General features: G+C 23.7%; 1 protein-coding gene across 1 annotated transcript in view; it reads left to right on the plus strand.

Moving 5' to 3' along the window:
- Positions 1–24,709, plus strand: part of LOC132920739 (prolactin-releasing peptide receptor) — a 99,168-nt gene that overhangs the window by 45,616 nt on the left and 28,843 nt on the right. The window contains exons 3-5 of the mRNA XM_060983380.1: positions 5,989–6,168; positions 6,236–6,330; positions 17,545–17,655. Coding sequence (XP_060839363.1) covers positions 5,989–6,168; positions 6,236–6,330; positions 17,545–17,655 — 386 coding nt within the window. The remainder of the gene's footprint in view (positions 1–5,988; positions 6,169–6,235; positions 6,331–17,544; positions 17,656–24,709) is intronic.

Consider the following 24,709-nt stretch of genomic DNA (forward strand, 5'->3'; position numbering starts at 1 on the left):
ATTTTTTTTTTAATTACTAAAAAAACTGTGAACAGCGTTACTCAATAGTATTTTTAATTTTGGTTAATGAAAAATAATTGAATGAAGTTTCTTTATATTACATAATCATTATTAAAAATGTATTCTATGGCTGGAAGTTTCACACTGTATTAGTTATTAATACAGTTAAATGTATAGTTGTTAGTGTATATTATTTTTGAAATGTATTGGTATTATGATACATATTCAACATTAATTTTATAGTGCTGTATAATATGTATGTGCAAATTGTATCATTATCAACTGTACGATTGTGTGTCATAATTCTTCCCCTAGAGAATATTCATCACTATTATTGTCATAAATTTTTTAAACGTCGGCAATGTGAGGAAATTGTACCCTAGTAATGGCCGTCAACTGTTTTGGAACACATGTTACATTTATTGCGAATAGTGTAATGGAAAAAAACCCATTTGATTTGCATAATTTTTTTTCATACAAAACCTAAGTAATCCAAACTATTAATATTTTTTTTTCAACATAAGAATAATACATTTTTCTTCATTATATATAGGAAATATTCATTAAATAATATTGCAAGCATGGTACGTCACAGCTGTTCGTTGCATGTTTGTAATATTTAATGTGGTATTCTATTTACCCGTTTCGAGGTTACAACAGTTATAATATTATGTAATAATAATGTATACCTATGAATAATATTACTTCATATAATCATCTGCTATTATATGATATGAGTGGGTAACTTACCAATGAGTGAATATTGTTGAACTGAAATGATTATTCAATTAGAAATTAAAAAATGGAGTGTATCACTTCGTTTGTCGGGGTATTCATCTTTGTATTAAAATAAATATTTTTGAAATATAATTAAATATGATGTAATATATTATTCCATAAGAAAGTCATGTACATTAAAATAATATGCAAATAATAACTTTTGGACTTCAAAAAAACAAAAATGTAAATCCCAGTTTAATTTCTCTTACACACTTGAGGGGGTCAGTTTATCAGTTTGGATATAAATCTAGTTTGTGTCAATATTTTAATTAATTAATTTCTTTCGAGTATAGTATATTAGTATACATATTAAACATTATGTACATTTGAGATATTTTAGGCAATGGAGACGTCAGACGTACAAGGAAAGTACGATGAGACATTATATTAATGTGCTTAGCTTTTATGCGTCTTTATTTAAGTATAAGAATATAGTACAATAATTTTTCGGTGAATGTGGATTATATAAGTTTATTTTTGAATTAAAACAATTATGTTATGTAACTTCGTGGAAAAATAAAGGAAAAAATTATTACAAAAATAACTGAATGGCTGAAATGCACTTAGTGAAACCAGAATCGCCATTCGATGCGAATATGCCAGAGTGTATTGGCAGGATATTAAAGTTTTCTAACCCTGATTTTGATTGACACTTTTTTGGCGTCTGGAAAAAAATTGACTTTTAAACTTTATTTCTTCTAGTGTCGATCAAATAACAAGAAACAGTTTGTTGCGCTCAGTGCAAATTGAATTGACAATCTTAAATGATGCTTAGTTTAAAAAAAAAAATATAATAAAAAAATATTTTAAGCCCAAATCAGCTTTAAAAAAGCAAATCTACATTTGATAATAATTTAGTTAGATCTATAGTATCTAAGTATTGATAAATTTAATGATAATTGATAAGATACTTAAGAAATTGTTTCAAATAATTAATTTCTTATCATTAAAACTTCGATGTATCATGCAAAAGTTAGTATTCAAATTAAGTTCAAATTGAATATTTGTTAGAAATAAAATGAATAGTTTACAATATTTTTAGTACAATAGATGCCTTATTAAATTTTTTTTAATACATATACTACTATTATCTAGCGATAACTGATAAAAATACATTTTTTGTCTAATTTCTATTTTGGACACGGCTACTTTATTAATAATCACCTTCTTAAAATAGTTATTAATAATTAATATATTTAAATTGAGTCTTATTTTTGTTTTACATACTATTTAGAATTTTTAAACTAATAATATCATATTTTCACTCTAGTATCTTGCTGAAAATATAGTAATATTTGTTTTTATTTATTTTATTTTCTGAGAGGAACAAACAGAGTAACCTATTGCTGCGAATCATAAAATACTGAGTTTTTTTCGTATGCCTGTCAGATTATTTTTGAATAAATGAAGTACTCCCAAACGACCACAAAATACCAGACTGCGCTGTTTTATGACATACGCATATTACGAATAGCCTCAAAATGTATAAACAAATAATTTACATAATTATTTTGTTCAAAGAAAGTACTCTGATTCACGTGAATAGTTCAAAGTATATACACTTACTGTAGTACTATATTATACAATATTCAAGGGTTTTAAACTTGAATCATAAAACTGTCAATCACAGAGAAAACTTTGCTACCCAAAGGTACTTATTGCGATCATCTTTATGTCCATATTTTTATATTTTATATATAATATTATATACACACGTGCAATTTTGAATATTTGATACTCTGATGTGAGCTGAAAAATTATTATTTTACATTTGTATATACAATCTATATTAAATAGTATAATAACTAATAAGTAAATCGTATCAGAAAAAAATGACACATTTGATTAGGAAACATATCAATTAATAATTCTTACTCTACAATTATATATAAATAATAATATTATAGTAACAAGTTATCTAAATATCTGAGTTCAAGAGTACATATTTTTTTGCAAATGTTTGAAATGAGTAAAAAAGATTAGATATGTTATTAGTTATTAAGTAAGAATTTACTTGTTAATAACCGTAGTTACAAGAGTGATTATTGGATAAATAAGAAATTTAAGGTCGTCTAGGAAGGAAAATCATTTTTGTGATTTTTCATTAACAATATTAATGGAGGATTACTAATTATAAGTAACTTATATATATTATTTATCCGAATGTTTTATATTATTTTAACTCAGGTTTTTAGTAGTAACATTGGTTAGGTTAAATTAGGTTGGGTGACATTGGATTGATAAATTATACTATTTGAGTTTTTTTTTTCTGGAATTCGTTATGTTCAAGGCATCCCTTTAAGTTATTCGTATACTCTTTTTTACAGAGAGCGCAAATGGGTGGTTAGATTAAAGGTTTATTTCAATTTTTCTTAAATGATCAGTACTAAATTTTAAATGTTTGGGTGGATGTTTTTTGATATTACCATTGACATTTTATAAACATTGGACTAATTTTTATCAGAATTATGGTTCTTCAATTTTTATTTTTGTGTACAAAAATGTAATTAATGTATAAAAATATTTATTCAAATATATTTTAAAGCTTTGTAAATATTTAAAAACTATGAAAAAATCTTTGCAATGGATTTATGAGTAGATTTTTCAGTCTATACTAAATAGGTATAGGTCTGTATAATTGAATGAAAATAATATATAAAATAATAATTTCTATTTAGTCAATTTTTCGTATTGCAAATTGCTATATAATACAGTGGCCTAATTGTATACGACTAAATTTCAGTAAACAGTATAACTTCGAATAATACCAAAATTTCATATTGAAATTGACACATAACACGAAGTACAATCCTGTGGACTTGCAGTAAATTCTTAAGAGCTTGAAACTTTATCTATATTTTTTCTATTTATGTAACTCTCGCGGATTTCTAGTTTTGAAAATCTTACACTCCTTACTGTATAGTATATATTATAATATAATATATAACTTCGTAACTTATTATAATAGCGATGTCGTGATGGAGTGCGTCCAATTGACAATATAATGTTATGTTTAATTTATAATAATCCGATAAACCTTTTTAGATTTGTCATAATTCCAGCTTTGAGTTGACTGAGTTGAGTGGTTCTACTCATTCTTGGTCTGGTCTGCGAGCTCGTAAAGTAGGTGAAAAGTGCTCCTTTAGTTAGGTTTAAAGTAATTGTGCTATACTGGTATATTTATAAGTACATATATATATACGTACTAATTTAATATTATTTTACTGCAAATATAGATTATGTAATATTAAATTATCATATAAAGTTCAAAGAATTCATTAGGAAATAATATTGTAATACGATATTATATAAAGTAAAACGTAATTAGATTTTAATCGATAAAATTAATTTTACATTGCTGTTTTATAATTTAATGCGAAATATTTTTATTGTAATTAAATTTAATTATGTATAGTGTTAAAAATGTGATTTTATAAAAAAACAACGTGGGCACGTGGTTTATTTTTTTATTAAAAAGAAAATATTGGGGATTTACGGTTAGGTAAACTTTAGAATTTTTGATTGTATTATAAATACTAATAAGCAATTTTAAACAGATCAAGTTCCGTTCAGAATTGTTTTTTTGAATGCGATGATTTATCATTATTTTATAAATCTATATTGATAATAATAATAATAATTCTTTACTATTCAACACAATATCAGCAAAGAAAGATAATTTATCAGTATAAATTAAAAATTTGGTTAAAAAACAGTAAAGAGACTTAAAGAGTTAATTTTGTATATAAAACAAGTTAGAAATTAGAATCTAGAACAAATGTTACCTAACAATTTTTCGATTCACTGGAAATGTATTTGCCATTTAATCTTATTTATGACTCTTATTTTTGACAATTTCAGATAGTCCTTATAAGTTTTATTATTTGTTATATTTTTGTAAATTATACTAACCAGTTTTCTAATATACTGCACAATATTTACGAATTATTTCCCAATTTTATCGTTGTACAATAATGTCCCTTTTGAATTTCATATATTTTCATGTTTTAAAAATTATGATTGCAAGTTGTTTTACAATTAAGATTAAAAACAAAATACCATTATTTATAATAACCTAAATAATAGCCAAATTGTTTTAGAAAAATGTATACCATAAATGTTTGTATAATACAAATAATAAATATTCAGTGGTAATTATTTACCGAATATAATTAGTAAAAATATTTATTTTCAAATATAGAAGATTTCAGAGGGGTTCATATTTTTAATTTATCTGAAATGTTACCGAGAAATTTGAAAAATAACTTATTGCCAGATGTGTGTTTAATTTACTTTTTATTGAGGTAAAATATGAAACTTTTAGAGTAATCCTTATTTTCGTAAATATGTATTTACGAACAAACTAAAAAAAGTCATAATTTTAAGACCATATTATAATATTTATCCTCTTTCCAACCAGCTACTAAAATATATCTATCATTTGCACGATATATATTTTTATCGAATCAGACATGTGTAAAATTGGATATTTTTTATTATCAAGTATCAAACTTTTTTGTGAAAATAAATAACATTAATTTGTATTCAAAATCGTACCAAAGATTATAAAATTGGATTAAATAGATCACTATTTAAGTACTTTTATTTTATTGTTTTTAATGTAGCTTCGCCGATATGGGCCATTAGTTTAATTTTGTCTAATACTTATTTTCACGAATAGATAAATATTTATACATAAGTTTGTTGATAAAATTGACCCAAATTTCGAAAATATGATTTCACATTCATATAATTTCTTAAAAATTATGAATATCATTACAATTTAAAATATATTACAAAAACGCTGACAATTCCTATACTTTTTTGTTCTTAAAAATTATTAACCGACATTTTGACGTTTATTACGCATAAAATGATAAGAAATAAATCGGACAAGAAGTTATTTCGGAGATCATTATATTTCTAATTATTCAATGTGAAATGTAAAAACTAATTAATGTAAAAGACTTTCTACTTTCAACAGACACAAGTTTTGTTTATATGTATTATAGAATTTATAAGTAGCAGGTATAAACTTTTAAATTTAAGTTAAATTTAAATGTTATTTAATTTTATAAAGCTTAATTATCAAAAAAATAAAAAATATATTATTTAAGTTATAATATTGTTAATGAAAACAAAAAAAATAATGTTAATAATAATTATATTATCTATATAATTTATAATTTATTTATGTTTTTTCAATAGGATGTTCCTACTCATGTGATAATGTTGACCTTTCTTCTAATGGCTATTGACCGTTACAAACATCTTAAACATCCAAATAAAATGAGACTTCCACCTTTAGCCTGTACATTTGGATGTTGGATAGTTGCATTTTGTATTGTATTGCCATATCCCGTTTACACTGCTTATTTGGATTTGGGTGTAAGTGATACAACATTTAAATAGATCTATAAAAGAAACTTCGTTAACTATCCATTGTGTTTTATAGGCGTACATAAAAGTACAATTTGAAGGAGTTGGAATTTGTGCGGTGAACATGGCTGACGATATGCAAGATTATCTTCGGAGTTTATTCGTCCTGACGTAAGTGCTTATTCAATTTAGTTTTGTCAAAAACGTTTACATTTTTAGAATGAAAAGCTTGTTGCTGAGTGATCTTACCAACACTATACATAGCATCACTTCTCATTATTCATAAATAACCCAATCATGTATAATCACTACACATAAGATACCTATTTATCAAAATTATAATATTGTTTATTAATTTTTACGTTTAAGTAATTCCAATGGAAGATTTGTTTCAGTACGATTCTGCGTAAGAGAGCTCACAGGTTATGACTTATAAAGCTTTGGCCTACGGGCGAAAAGTTATTGGATATGGTTTTAATTAATACATGTCGATGTGACGTATATTACGTAGGCACCTACGTATAAAGTCATATAACTCGTTAAACATTCATTCAACCGCGTGCACATATTTGTCATTATTTGTCAGTGGTTATTATACTCATTGTCACTGTAGTATAAATAATCCTTTAGAGACCTTGCATTAATATTATAAGTTATTATAAAATAATTAATATGCCATGTTTAATAAATATAAAGTCATATTTATATTTATGCGTATACAGTATACACATTTTGTTGATTGAAGAACCTATAGCTTGTTATTATTTAGCAATACTTTATTCGGTGAAAAGCCATGTTTTATCAATTCGTAGTCCCGAATGCGTATTCAATTAGGATTGTTTATAAATTAATCTTCATTATTTAATGAATATTATTTTACTTGGATATTTCGTTGTAGACGATTAAAATATATCTGTAATACGTAGATATCATACAATATTATGTCATATATAATTAATTATAATAATAAAAAATGTTAAGTACAAATATTTGACATTTTTCTGTGTGATAAAGTAATAATTCACATTTTTTTTTTAAACTAAAAACTTTATAAACAAATTTGGTGGTTATAATAAATTTTATTATAATAAAACATTATAAAATTAAAGTTTTTAATGCAAGTAAATGTTAGGGGTACTGAAAAATAAACATACGTACAGTTATTTTATAAATTATTATATTGATATAAAAATATATTCATAATCCATACATACTTATAAATAATAAATGTTTTATTTATGTTATTTAATAGTTAATACGATGATACATAGTATCGCATTTTCGATTTTCATATTTGTATTTCATTATATGTAGGTATAAGTAAAGAGAGGCGTCGTGTAGTAACCCAGTTTTACAAAATATTTATTATATTCATCCAGCCGAGTATAATATACTGGCAATAAATGTAATGCATACAATATTATGTTTGTAGAAATAACAGATATTGTTGGCTAACAAATGGTTTCGGTTCATCATTTGACCCGGCTATGTACGATTTAAAATAAGTGTTAGCTAGTCGTTTTCTCATAAAAGTTTTTAAGTAACCACTTGACGGTTACTTATTTTATAGCTAATTCTTGGGTATCGTCATTGAATTTATTTCATAAAATATTATTATAAAGGTTAGATTAAAAAAAGTTATATAACTTAATATAAATCATTGAATTTGACTAAAGCTAAAATAACGCGAATTTTGACAGAAGAACGTAATAATATTATAATAGTGATCATGACGGTTCAATTAAAATATTGTTGTTAAAATTATATACAATATATGATTATTGAATTTATTTAAAATGTTGATTTGATGTTTATTATTTATTACACATCAAGGTTTACCCTGGCCAAGAAATTAATACTATATATAGTGGAACCTCGATTATACGGTGTAATGGCGGGTAGAGGGTCACACGGATAAATGAAAACCACGGTTAATCGAGACTTTTTATAATAATGTAATTTTTTATTTAATTATAATTAAAAATACATAGGTACAATTTTATAATAAAGCAATTTTGAAATTTTTTATTTAATTATAATTAGAAATTTATACAATAATGTTATACATCTACAGTCCATATTTATTTTTAAATTTTCGGAAGAGTGAGCACGGTCAATCGCGAACACGGATAATCGAGGTTCTACCGTAATATTATATTTTTTAAGTTCAATTTAAAAAAAGATTCCTTTAGCAAAGTGCTAACTAAGGTTTAGTTTTTTCAATGCCGAAATAAAACATTTTAATTTTTGTTTACGAATCATTTATAATAATAAAGATTGACAAATTCTAAGGATAAATTGAAAATGCTAATATTTTAAAGTTGAATAATTAATATCTATTGGAATTCAAATAGTGTTGAAAGTTTTAGATAAAGGTAGACTGGAGCTGTGTAAATAATGATGAATATGTACTAAAAAAAAAAAAAAAATAAGGTAAGACTTTATAATATGTTATTACATGTCAAATAATAATTTAGCAGTTTTTATAAAATAATATTATATACAAATATTGTGATAGTTAAAATAATACTTAATGATAAATCACTGTACTCTTGTTTATTATAATGTCACTGCACATAAATGTATATTTTATGAATAACTTTTTTTGGAAAACTCGAAATAATTTTTTTTATAAAAACAGTTATTTCAATTAATGTGGTGAGAAGTAATGTACATTATCCATAATATTAAATGATAAATGTTATATTTTTTATACCCATTAATTTTTAATTTGTTTTAAACATAAATTATTATGAAATACATTAAACACCACCATCAGACATGATATTATGTAGTACGCTAGAAATTATGAACTAAAAGTATTTGCTAGTATAACACGGGTGGCTTGTGATATTTTTAGATTTTCTCTTTATACTCCTACCTACTTAATTATATATAATATTGTATATTATGCACATAGGATATATATTTTTTTTACATAGATTGTTAAATAAATATTGTTTTATTATTCATGATAAAAAATAACAACAATATATTTGTTATTATGCATATACTCGAATACTCGTAATGTATATGTATATTTTAAAAGTTCATAACTTTCAAACTACGATAAAATTTAATTTCATAATACAACACGAAAAATATTTGACTTGGATGAGTAAATACGTGTGAAAGTTTTCATTTCAATTGTTACAATATAGTTGAACTTAAAGTATTGATCAATTTAAGTACATTTTTAGTGAATATTAATTAAAAGAATAAATAAATTAGATATGAACGGTTAATTATTGTGATACATTTTTGTGCAGTATAATATAATATTATGCACTAAGATATGACATTTAGGAAGTAGACATGAATACAAAACATAGGCAATAACTATATATTTAAATTTATTTATTTTTAAATTATTAGAGCTTTAGTTATAAAATATGTTTATAACATTTTTTTTTTATTTGAAATTTGAAATTTGATTTTTGTTTAACTTAACAGAATACGCAATAGAAATTCAAAATTTTAATTTGATTTTTTTTATGGATAACTTAGATTTATCATTCACGATTTAATTACTAAAAGTGTTTGTACAGCATAAACACAAATGTAATAGATATAATATACGTATAATTGTATATGCAATATTCTACTGGATAGTCATTTCCTGCTGTTTACTTATATTTTGCTATTTGCTATTCGCATAATATCATGCTGTTCTAGCACATGACGTAAATATTATTTTGTTAAATTACAAAAAAAATAATAGATACAATATTATTGACATACATTATACATATACAATATAGTAAAAACCTATTTAAAAAATCTTATTTAGATTAAATTAGTTACATTACTAAATTGCATTGTTTATTTTTAGTTACTAATTTAATTTAATTTAACTTTTATTCAGATTTAATAAGTTAAGTATAAGCGCATAGCATATGCTTATAAATGTAAGTTCAATTAATTAAATAAATATTTTTTAAATCGTAGGTAAATCATTTAAACTTTATATAAGAAAAGAAAAAAGGGACTTTTTTAATAGGTTTAAAAATACCATTAGATCAGTATAACGATTTAACCAGTGTAACTTAAGTTTTATATAATGTGAATGAAATCGAAATAGATACATTTATCATAGGTAAATAGGATCGAGATTCGGGAGTAATCTAAAATCTGTTGGTCAAATTCCATTTACATTTAGAAATTTTGTATGAAAAATAAAATCATCTCAATGTATAATTTGATAATCAACGAATAAGTTTATTGGATTTTGATTTGTATACTTATTTCTGCAGAGTTGTCAAAACAATAAAATGAATACAAAATATATATTATTAATCTAACGTATAATACTTACAGATATTTATATTTGGTGAGAATTTCAAGTATTTGCGGATACTGAATCAATTTCGTTGAATACTGATTTTTCGTATAAATTCATTTTTTTCCTTAATTTTTTTTTGGTGTGTGGTATGGGTGGGGGGTGGGAGTATTTTGGAAATACTAGGAGTTTTTTTACTATTGACTACCTAAAATACTTAATAGATCCAACTTGTCACAGTTTAAGATAAAACTAATTGATAAGGTGAGATGTGTGAATGATATTATGTTGTGCCACTGAAGCGAGTGTATATTTATATTAAGCAATAACAAATTATTATTATTGTTTAAATATAAACAACGATCCATTTTATTGTTAACATTGTTGCAAATATTACAGTATTTAATGGTTAAATAGTAAGTGATTATAAAATAATTTATGAGTGAAATAGTTTTCAATGTGACAATGTGTATAAAATATATATATATTAGTGTGTGTTACGGGCAGAGTAAATTATTGGACAATGCTAACATTGCCCGGGCATTGTGGTATTGCCCGATTGTGATGGGAAATTTTAGCAAAATTGTATATTGCTCGGGCTTTATAGAATTGCCCAATGTAGGTTGGGAGATATAAACCAAAAGTTCTTTTCATATAATTATAAACCTTACTAAGCTTACTAATCGTATTAATTATTACATTATTAGTTGAATATTATTGCCTTAACTATTTATTTTTACAATTATTATTTAAATTACATTGTGAGTTGCATTTTATCTCAGCCACCTTATACATTTACATTTTTTATTTGAACATTTTTTTAGTACAGTTACATCTATCATAACCCTATCCTCTTAAATTTGAATATTTTCTCGTTGCTTCTTATAATGTAATTGTTAGATCAGGCACATCCTCTAAAGAAACTAATTTTTCATTGCACGTAGTAAACTGGTAGAGAGAACACTATATATTAACATTATAATATACACGACTATCGATTATCGACTGCGCTGTACTTATATAATAAATAGTATTAACAACTCACATATGTTAAGTACGACTTAATAATTGTGGTAATAATTATTGTACAACATCTTAAAAGTTAAAACCGATTTACCGATAAGCCGATAATATTGCAGATGAAAATATAATCTTGAAACGATGATAGTTGAGGAGATAATATTGAGTTTTATATATTGGTACCTCGTGGCTCATACTATAGTATTTTAAATACCTACCAACAGACAATTCATAATATTTTACTATTATAATTATATTCTCTCATACCTATTACTTTAAGAATATCATAATGCGTAAATAATATCAAAAAATATAATATATAGTAAATTGACTTTAATATTATATCATAATATATAGTACATATCTTCCTCACTATACCTACTTTTTCTTAATTGTGTAACATTTTTAAAAAATTTACTCAAATCGTAAGTTTTGATAATAGCTTTGGTTACAATGTCCAATTTACTACGAGCAAAGTACCTAGGACCGATCAAAGTATAACCCTGCCCGGCCAAAATAGTATTTTTAGTGTATTTCCCAAAAGCACCAGGCAAACATCGCCCGTGATGATCTACTTTGTCTGTAACATAATATATATAATATTTATATAGAATAATAAATTGTTAATAATAAAACAGTAAAAGGAAAAATATATTTTTGAATATTTTAATATTTTAAAAATAAAATAATGAAACTATATATGTAGATATAAATATTTGAAAAAAAATTTCGAACTAAGAACCTTAACATTATTTTAAATGACTCTATTTTATTACCTTTGAACGTATGTTTTCGTTTTATTCTTTTTAATAATGGTAGAAATTATCTCAAATAAACGTAATTAAAATTTGTTTTGTTATAATTAGCATCTGATGACTTGATATCCTTAACTAGAACATTCAAAAACTCGTTTAAACGAAATGCTTTTTAGTCTGGAAGTATATAATTCTATCTATTAGTCGAGACATATAACTTTAATCAGAATTTAAACATGGTACAAATAACATTAATAGCCACTATGACTTCCATCTTATCTTATTCACATAAATAATAATGCATTTTTAATCGTAGTCAAGAATGCCGTGATCAAATGTTTTTTAAGGACAAGGTAATTATTTTCTGAGACCTCTGAAAAGGATCCAATTATTGTGTTCGATATAAAAAATATATATTGAACTACAATCATAGCAGTATCGAAATAATTTATTTTCAACATCATTTTCGTTAGAAAAACATATAAAAATCAATATACGTAATAACAAAATATTTGTCATTAATAAAAAAAAAAACTAGGGGGAAGTATCCGGTGTTTTGCTGTAGTAGGTGTTGAGCGTACCTCGTAATTGAGGAGTGAGTAAGTTTGAAGAGCAAGTTTATTTAAATTCTTTGATAAATCATTGCAAACGAAAAATTTATATTGCTATTAAATTTATTTATTCTACTATTAGTAAAATACGGTTAGTTGAATTAATTTTTGTCAAAAACATTGCATTTTTAAATACCATTGTGTGTAGACAATTAAATGTTACAAAAAAGTTATTAGTGCAAAGTTATTGAAGTGTTGAAATAAATATAATTTGTTTTATAAAAACCATTAAAAAAAATAGAATACTATATTATGGTTTACATAATAAAAAGTCTACAAAACCTCTAAGTAGGTATCCAAAATGTTTTTTTCTTTTTTTTTTATAATTTATGTGATTGATGTTTGAGTTCTAAAGTAAATTCCATTTAATTTATAACCAAATTTCATGTATGCGTTTCCACTATTGTACACAAAATACATATGACCTATCTATTAAATATGCATAAAAATAAAATAAATAAACCTTATGCAATGCACACAATTCTATTTTAAATTACCTAAACATAAAAAAAAACGAGATAAAACAGAACACATTTTTCGAGTGTGTGTTTGGTAACGTTTCGAGTGTGTTAGGAACGCAATTTTAAAACAAAATTGATTATAATACTTTTATCCATAGAGATGATTGTAGAGGGTTTACAACTATTTACACGCCAACATATAAATCAATTTCAAATGTGTAATTTAAATGCAACATAACGTTTGGAATTTTTATATTTACATTACAGTTCACCTTGTTATTTTATAAAACATACATTATGAAACATACGTATGGTTAATTGTGTTTTTGTAAACATTTTTTTTATGAAGTTTATCGAAGCATCTTTTTTCATCAATTATACGTGAGTAGCACTTGCTGTCGCGTGACTAACAAAGTACTCTTTGATAGCCACCTCTGATATATAAACGCATTCATCATCATCTACATATAGTACGATTTTTTTGTAATAAGATACCAGTTAAACATGTTTTTCCTTTGTGGATTATCATTTATTATGCATATTATGTATATTCACAAGAAATTATTACCAGTGGCTTAATTTATTTTAAGGCTATTGATTTTTTGCAGATGTGTTTTATTATTAATCTACAAAAAGGTAATTGTATTGTAGTAATTATAATTTATATTATTTTGACATTAAATTTAAACTTTTCAAGCAAGTTATACAGATCACAGTTAATTTTACTCATTTTTAATTCGATTTGTTTAGTTTCTTAAATTATGTTTAACTGACATGATACAGTTCAGTCTTCATTGTTATAAGTATATATAAATTTATTTTTTAAGTGTTCTTAAGTATAAATATTATTTTGAATATAACTAAAACTTAATTTAATAAATTCCTATAACAATAATTTTAAATTTCAGTACAGTTTTGTTTGAAATAAAACTCAAATGCTAAAATAATTGCAGTTAAAAAAAATGTATCTATTCGCTAAAAAAATAAACAATTAGCATACAGGTTTTACTCTTAAGGTATAACATAAAAACTTTTGTTGCTTTATGTTGCTATACTATATTACTCTTTACGGGTCACTAACTTGTAGCGCGTGATGGGTATTTGTAAATATGTGTTTAAATTACACCAACAATTAAATTTAGTAATTTATAAAATTAAAATAAGAGTAGGAAATGTATCGCTAAGTAAACGTGATATTAAGCATGTGATTAAAATATCCATTAAAAATGTAATTAAAAAATAAACTATACCTTTTTAAATATTATTACATATTTTAATATAAAAAAACTCATTTACACAGCAAAAACTATTTAATTTGTTTCAATACATCATTGTTAAATGATAAATTAACTAGTAAAGTTTTATCTTTATGGGATCATAATAAAATTAATATAAACTTTCTTATTAGAATTGCAGTCAAATTCCACATTGGATACTTTTTTTTACATAATTGTACAAACGCATAATTTTAAATAGATTTAATATATAACAAAAGAAACTAATCTATGCAACTATGCGGATATTGATAGGACGTTATATCTGCATATTATGTCGTTTCCGTCATACAAACGTACACCATAGCCGATTTGTATTCAGCAGTTCCAATTTTGTGCTATTAGTTTTACTATTAGAGCGAAGTGATCATTACCAAACTTAAAGAAAAGAATATTATCTGTATTTTTTCATTCATTAATTTTAATATGTTAATTTTTAAACAAACTATGAGAAATTTTATATTTTTATACCCGTAAGTACTCGATAAAAATCAAAATATTGTTAAACACCAATGAGAGAACTCCAATGTTTTTACCTTTAAGTTTGGTTTTAGAAAATTTATTATTCTAAAGTAACACAATATTAGTAACGATGAAAAAAAATTTCCAAAATGATTTAGCATTCATAAAAATATTTTACCAACATTTTTAAATTTGAATAATTTTACAATTTTAAATTAGGAAGTCTTATCGATACGGTCTGTTTTAAATTCATATTGTAAATAATATGCTTCTTGGTGACAAGTCTTGACAGTAAACATTATAATATTATTAGTTACGGAATTACGCAAAAGTGTATGTTTAAATACCTTACGAAGTACATAGTAGATTTATTGTTATATACATATTATATTCGTGTATCAATTATTAAATGAAAATATCTATTTTACACTAAATATTAATAAATAATGTATTCGTATATGTATGAATTCGGGATAATTTAATAGGTGTCAAAAACAGAGTTCGTCCCGAAATTCGAAATACATACAATGCATTAATCATTTTCTAGAATGATAGTGTACCGCCGTAAACGCGTACACTGGATTTTACAGATATCTCATGCATGGTTGACTAACTATGTTGTAATATTATATTGATGAGGGCAACTTACACCCGCAACTTGGAAATAAATAAATAATTGTTGTTTAGTGTGTCACAACAAACATCAAACCAATCGATGGTTAATATCAAGTTCCTACTGTTGTAGATAAATTGAATTATTTACGCGATGGTTTTTTTTTTTTTATTAAAACACATTAGTGCTAATCCATTTGTGACTCCCGTGTAGTGGTTGGCATAATATTGTATGCATCAGCTACATTAATTTAAACTAGGAATTACAAAAACAAGAAGTAAAAAAATTCTATTCTATTGTTAATTTATACATGATATAATAATTTATTATAAAACGTATTTATGTTATTGCAATAGGAAGTTAACAGTTTTATTAAATTCCTAGTCTGCTATATTATTTATCTTAAAAAATAAATTAGTAGCTTAAATGGACAGCACACATTTTATATATTATGTACTTAATCAAATTAAAAAAAAAAAAAAATGTAAAATTAAATAAAATAACGATAAATACATCTAAGTTGAGTACACAGCAATTGAGTATGATATTATATAACTGTCCTATACCTACTCCATATATTAATTAAAAAAATTATTTATTAAATATTAATCAAAATTATGCTTACAAAACGTTTTGGCTACAACTCATTTGCACACAATTTTTGAACAATGAAAATCTTTTTCCAGAAAAATTTAACCACATATAAAATATACCATAATTTGCGAATGCCAAATTTTCGAATAAATAATTACTGTTGATAAAATTTATTATATTCATATAGTATTTATCTTTGCCCTTTATAAAGCTCAGGACATTTTGTCTAATCATATTGAGGTATTATAAATTGGCAGGCTTAATTATTTTTTTAACTTTTAGAATACTACTTTGCAAACATTTTTTCTACCTTTCTTTGAATAAGCTCCTTGCTATATCTATTTTTATAACCTGATTTGAATATAGGTAATGATTGTGTTCTAAACTATTAAATTGGTTAACAAATTTCTTTTAATTTCTTTTATTTCTTAAAATTACATTAGCTTTACACAATTCATTATTACAATGAAAATTGAAACTTTCATTTTTTTAGTTGCCTATACTCGTGAAATTTGAAATTATTTGTATTTTAAGTAAATTTAGCGTCCATTTCATATTACGTTAAAATCGGCATAAATGTACATAAATAAACATTAAATAAGATTTTAAGGTTTATAAATTATCGGTGAAAACTTTTATCCAAAATATTGTCATTAACGTCATCTTAGAAATATAGATATAAAGAATAAAGCCTGTACCATAAAAACCATGTACTTGGTGTAATATAACTATAATATTAAATAATAGATATCAAGAGGCGATAACTGATAGAAAAGTACGATTAAACGAATCCTGTCTCGTGTAGTATCGACCAAAGATATGATAACGATGTGTACGTAATCTTAATGGTACACTCTATACACTTAAAGTTGTATATAACTACAATTATTGAAAACAAGTTGTCGTAAATAATTTTAGAAATGTATTAATATGTGCAAAAAAGAGTCACCGCTAAAGTCTTAAGCGATGCGAATAAAATTACATTATAATGTTCTTTTGTTTATCGACATATTTTATTAAAATTACACCAAATACACCAAACGAAAAATAAAATAATTTTTTTTTTTTTAATCCGAAATTAAATGTATGCATTATTTTTAATCCCATTTAAGTAAAACTATTTTTGACTGTGTTATTGTCTTGTTCAATATTGAACTAGTTCTAGATAATATTATATTCATACTATTTTCATTAATCAAATACATTTATTTGAAGATATTATCGTGTCTACTATAAACATATTTTATTCACGCTGTTATTCCATTGTTTATCACTGTAGCGTTGTTTGCTTATTTATTTTAAATATTTATTTTCAGATACTTGATTCCATTAGTGTCTATGGGTTACCTTTATTCAAAAATGTCAGAAATTCTGCGTGACTTGATGAATGTTCCCGCTGTATTTTACTCTCAAGATATAACACCAAGGTTAGTAATGTAAATGTATTATATTATAATACATAAGTATTATCATAGTGATAGTCTATGTACATTTTCGGGGTTATATACTCTTAAATAATTGAAAATGTTTTCAACATTTTCGTTCATATGATCAATGTTTAATAAATGGTAAATTAAGAACAAGAATAGGTTAAAAGTCATAAATTAAAATTTCAAATATTATATATTATACATCTTAGGCTAATAAGAGCTCAATATTTTAAAAGTAAAATTAATGTTTGTCAATTTATGTATCATATAATACATAACTGATAAATACTCAGTTATTAATTGTACATATTATTTATTATATTATTTGAAATGTGAATAACCAAGACGTTATGCATATTATGTAGTTTATAACTAAATGCACTTAAAACTACACAAATATGTTCTAAAAAATAGTCAAAAATGCCCTTAAAAATGCAATATAATTTTTATTATTCAATTTAGTAATTTATAAATAAGGTATATTTAATTATTATTTTATTAAAAAAAAAACTTACATTTGAAAAATTTACTTGATGTGGTGATGACGTTGACACGCATATCTTTTGGGGCAGTATTATTCATTCTAAATATACATTTACCCGATAACCCTATTAAATAAAAACCACTTTTAGTATCAATAAGACAATTTATTTTCAGATAATATTTTAAATATGCTAAATTTATATAGTAAATTCAACAAATATATACATTAAAACCAACCATATGACCCAATAATGAAAATTGGATCTAAACATGAAAAAGTCAAAACATGCAAATAAATGCAAAATAAAAGTTTCAGCTTTGAAGCACCCGTTACATAAAATGAATTACATACTTGAAAAGCATTGTTAAAAATCAACCAAAAAAATATGCACTTTGCATTGGAAACGGGCCCTATTAACCTACTAACCTTACTAACCTTACTATAACAATATATTTTTCTTATATTGACTATGTATTACGTAAAAATGTAAAATGACTATGAATTTACTACACACCTAATTAGTCTTATAGATATTATCTTATTCTCATTTTTTTCTTAATATTATTTCTATAACTTTTAAAACGCAAACGTCTTAAATAACTCTAATAATATATTAATATTAAAAATCTTGAGCATTTGTTTGTAAAATGCATCATTTTCTATTTATATAGTAGGTATATAAAAGAGAATGGTATTTTAGATTAAACATGAAATCTTGAAAGCTACTTGACCTATGACGCTGAAATTCAGTAGGTAGGTATAGTATATAGGTAGGAGTTGTCCGCTTAGAGTTAGTTCTGTCGACATTCAACCCCTAAGGAGGTTAAAAAGGGTAAATGTGGTAAAAATGAATAACCCAGTAACGACGGGTAATTCAGCCAGTAATATGTATAAGTTCATGTGCAGTTTCGTTTATATTCTTCTAAATTGTCCACTCTATGAGACCTATCATATTGCTATCAATGTTGTTATTTGGTCAAATCTTTGCTATGCTTTGATCTTTTATGTGATTCCTGGCGATAAATTTGAGTTATCTTACTTTTTTCTTTCAGTTCATGAATACACTGTATTCCTGATTCATTTGCCTTCCTAATTTATTTTCAGTTAAACAATGTGGCCAAGTAACTTAGCAAACTTATTAATAAGTTATATCTATTGTTTACAGACTCTTAAACATTTATACCTTTTAATCTTTACCTTTTTTAATAAACAATAGATTCTCCTTATAATTTATATTATTGCTTGGTATTTTATGATAACTATGCATTTATAGAATTTTTTTTTTTTCTAATTTACAGATTAAAATTTTTTAGCAAATGTGGATAAATATTTTTTTTTTTAAATTTCAATAATATACAGTGTGATCACGATTCTAGATACAATTAAATATCTTAGCTACATGAACTTGGATTGAAATGAGATTTTGGGGAAGTGAATGAGAGTACTCAGATACACATTTTGAGAACATTTTTAATTTTTAACCCTTTCAGTACACGTATATGCAATGCAACTTACATTTTTTTTTAAATAGAAACACCTATTTTTTTTACATTTTTGGATATTATGTGTTTAACATGACTATTATATCTATTTCATACAGTTTTGTTCAAAAATGTATAAAAGTTATTTAATTTCGTTAAATACCCCTCCTTTAAAACACCTCCCAAAAACCCTATTTAAATCCAAGGTTATTAAGCTGAAATATTTCTTAAAACTGAATATGATTTTCTCTAACATTGTTTAACATGATACGTGTTAATTGTTGATGGAGAAACAAATAATAAGCATCTTAAATGAGATCTATTAAAAAGTATTTCACTCAAAAAATACTACTAAACAATAAAACAATAATAGTTGTTTCTTTGCGATTCAATAAATAATTATATTAATTTATTAAATTCATAAGCAATCTTCCACGATGGTAAATAATACAGGATTTAAATGTAAACTCTCAAAAAAATTATACTTGGTGCGAAGAAATAAATTAAAAGTTATTCGCCTTTATACATGGCTGATAAAAGTAATACCGATTTATATTGTACATTCCAACAGTTTTTATAATCAAAACAATACCTGGATTACTTCTGAGAAAAAAATTGCAAGACTGTTTTGATATTTCTATTTTTGTTAAAACAAAATGTGTTAACTGGAAATGTCTTTTAATAATAATAATAATAATTCTTGTAACAAATTTGTGTATTTTGCTTTAAATTAAATTATCATTGGTGGAGAACTGTAGTCGCTAAATTGTTTTATATGAAAAAATATATAAAACATTAAATCATGTTGTTTGTTTCTAAAGTTAATTACTGTAAGGATTTGAACATTTTTATTCATTTTCACTTTTCTGAATAAAATTTTCTATAGTATAATTTAATAATAAAATGATTTTATTACTAGCAATATAATTATATTTTAAAAATCATCTCTCATTCGACAAAAACAGTCAATACACTTAACAAATCAAATTTATTTAATGTAACAAATCCTAATCAAATAATTTGATAATGTTAATAATAGAATTTTATTGTCTAATAACCTGGTAGATAATGTTAAAATACATAGAAAACAAAAAAAATCGTATTTATTGAATGACTAAATTTGCTTATTACTTTTAAAGAGCAATACAATGGTTATTGTAGTTGTTTGTTCATAATAATAATAATTGTTTATTATACTTTGGTCTTTAGGCATTTATTTTTCGTTATAAAATGTAATCAACTTCACACCTTATGGCTATTGTTACCGAGCTATTATAATATTATAAAATAAAAATAATTTCAAATGTTTTTTAGTATATGAGTAGGTATTACTGTATTAGAACAATTCAATAAACAAACAATTTAGTTTACTATTGTCACTCATTTTAAAATATAATGCAGTTTTTTGTATTCTGATCACGTTTATATGGTAAGTATTCGTACTTAACTTAATATGGTACATAATATAATTTTTCCAAACACAATTACAATAAATTTATATGGCTACATAAAACTGATATATTCATGAATATTTAATGTATTTAAAATAAATTGTAGAAAATTGATTTTTACGTATTTATGATAACCATATGATATAATATATGTTATATATTTTTCATTCATATTTCAATATCACAAAAAAATCTTATTTTTAAATAATTTCTATTGAATATCCAAAAAAATAATAATAATTTTTTTTTTCAATAAATGAAACCTCTAGGATTTTTGACAATTTTACCATCTTATCGAAGTATTTTGGTAAATGATTACATTTTACAATATTATTGTAAAGGAATATTTTTAAATTATGCAATTATAATATTTAAATGAGTTTAGTTATACATTGAGTGAACTAATGTCTGTTTAATAAATATACTTAATATTAATTTCTCTATTAAAATATTATCATCACCTTTATCTCACTTTAAAAAGTATGAATTATCAAATGAAATTGCAAAACCACTTAAACGTTTAACTTAATATTGTGTATCTTTCTTATACATAATTTCTTATTAAGTTAAATAAACAAACTTGTGTCATGTTCAAGGTACTTGTGACTAGTGTACTCATATTTCTGTTATTTTGTCTGAACTTTTAGTGTACCTATCTAATATCTATATTATATTAGTAGTTCCTTTAGTTATATTTATAACTATTTTGATTATTATTGTTATTATTATCATTATTAACAGAGACCTAATAACTAACGTCTTAATAGGTCTATGATCATTACCATAAATAACTGAAATGTATTCCTTCATAGTGCATTTGTTTAAATTCAAATTTTTATATTATTTAAGGATTGTTATTTTGATTTAGTTAATTCAATAAAAACCATTCTTTTTTTTTTACAATAAAATTGATAAGCAGATAATCTTTTTAAGAATGCTTAATCAAAGTATGAACGAATAGTTTCCAAGTCATTCAACACCAATGATAATAACAATCCTAAATAATGGTTTAACACAGAAAAAAAAATACAAAATATAACATACCTATGTAGTGTATTACTTATCGTTCTCATACATTTAAAAAATGATAAAATACAAATATATTAGTATTAATATATTATCAATAATTCATAATAATTTTAATATGATCATGGCTCCACCTAAAATTAAACTTATAGTTGTTGACTGAAGTAAATATTAACTTCTAAAAATAATTACCAATTTTCGACTTAATAAATAAAGTTTAATAATGCATAAATTACTTAATCATATTTTGATTTATATTAATTTATCAACATTTTCAAAAAAACATATCCACCTACTAAACAATCTATGGAAAAAAATATGTACTCATTTAAAAAAGCAGTTTATAGCATTATAAAACATCATTCTTTAAATAGCGTAAATCTAAGTATCTATTCAAAAATATGAATTAATTAAAAATTGTAATAATTTAATTTATAAAGAAAAAATTGTGACGAGCATGCCTGGAAAGTGGTAAATCTTCGTGTACAAGTATTTATTTTCATAATAATATTAAATTTATTCTTTTTCATTAATATTTTCTTCTAATTATGTAAACAACAAATATGTAGTTACAACAATGTAAATTTATTTTATGTCTTGTGTTTAGGGTTAGATTATTCTAAAGAAAAATATAGATTAATTAAAAAAATCATAATCATTTCTTTGTAGTATACTTTTTATGTACCTAATATGCAATATAATATATTGTAAAAATGAAAGTTGTTTTTTAAAATTTGAATTTGAATTATGGATATTGTTTATTTTAACCTAATATATACACGTAATATATTTACAACAATTGATTTATTTTTTAAAAATTCTGAGAATAATAAATATTACTATAAAAGTAAAAAATAATAACAATTTTGGTATATGCCGATTACTTAGATGCACACGAATAAAAATGAAACACATAGTACATACACATACAATTTTTAAAATATAAGCATTTATTAAACCATGGCAGGTGAAGAACCTTTTTTTGTCTTCTCTTATTTCTTACTTACATTTTATCATAGCTTAATCTAGTTTTCTATGTTGATATACTTAATATTATTATTGGCCTACTAATATTAACTGATTAAGACTAGCAATAAGTCTTATAAATTTGGTTATTTATTACATAATTGTTTTTTTTAATTTAGTCTTATACATATAGCTATCTAATGCATAATACATGACAATAAATTAATATTTTTTATACAGAAGAAAACATATTTTTTATTCACTACTTTAAAGTAACAATTAATTGTAAGATTAAATTTAATAGAATAATAAATACATCAATTTGAACACAAAAATAAATACAAATTTTATATGTAACTTATATTTAGTAATTCTTTTGTAATTATTAATATTATTAAAATGCACTTACTATGTTTTTAAGTAAAAGGAATAAATTTGATAATCTTCATGGTAAAATTGTGTCACATTCACTTTCAAGTTTCTACCAAATATATTTTATAAAATATCATATTGTTAAAACTCTTAAATTGAAAGTGGTTATCAACTATAAAGACTTCAGAATTTAAATTGAAAGTTGTTTTTGTCTATATAAATTTTATAGACATCATTATAACTTGAAAAGTACCAACTTAAATTCTTTGGTGCTTTTTTTAAACTTTTTATTATTTAGCTTTACCTATTTTTATGCATTATTTGAGCAGAGTTTCGAACTATTTTCCTCGTAGTCATGTTGTTAATTATAGTTTGGGAATCATATAAATAAAATTTATGTATGGGCTAAAATTATACGAATATTATCTAAAGCGTTTATGATAACTCAAAATGCTAATTTTTGCTTTACAGAATGTAGCCAACGATTACTTTACTTAATTTAATTTCAAGTAATTGTTTAACTAATTTGCTATTATAGTGACTGATTATAATGACGGAATTTATATTGAGATAAGCTGTTTTTGAACCGTTGTAACTGCTGTAATGGTCGTGTGTAAAAAACATTGATACAGAAAATAAAAATCAGTTTTTGGATTCAATTAATATACTATATATATACATATATATATATATCATATCTCATGTGATAAACATTTACTTTATACGTACACTCAAATTATACCTACCTACTTATCATACTCACGATATTTACCATTGTTGTTTAATATGTTTTGTTTTGGAAGTTTGGTTTCTTGGATATTTTCAAAAAGTTATCAAAAAAGCAAATTAAAATTTAGCAACAATAGTTTATTTACTATTTATCAAAACCACGCTTATAATTATATTTATATGGTTATCATATGTCGTGCGTATCTCATTATTGTGTGATACGCAGTGCACACACATACACACGCGTTTACGTAATGGCGTAATGCATTTATAATATACGGAGTATATATATATATTTATTCAATATATCGGGTAATACCAATATGGACCAATAATACCATTAGGATTCTCCTAGAGGGTTTAAAAGTAATTTATTCCTACAATATATGTCTTATTTCTATTGAGGGTTTTATTGCAAACTATTTGAATGTTTACGACATACGGGCTGGATTACGGAAACTGTATTACTTTTCGGCGTTGTTTATGTTGTGCAAATAATATAATATGAATTATATAGATTTGAATATTTCTTTAAATATTAT

This window comes from Rhopalosiphum padi, chromosome 2 (genome assembly GCF_020882245.1).
Source record: "Rhopalosiphum padi isolate XX-2018 chromosome 2, ASM2088224v1, whole genome shotgun sequence".
In the NCBI taxonomy this organism is placed as follows: domain Eukaryota; kingdom Metazoa; phylum Arthropoda; class Insecta; order Hemiptera; family Aphididae; genus Rhopalosiphum; species Rhopalosiphum padi.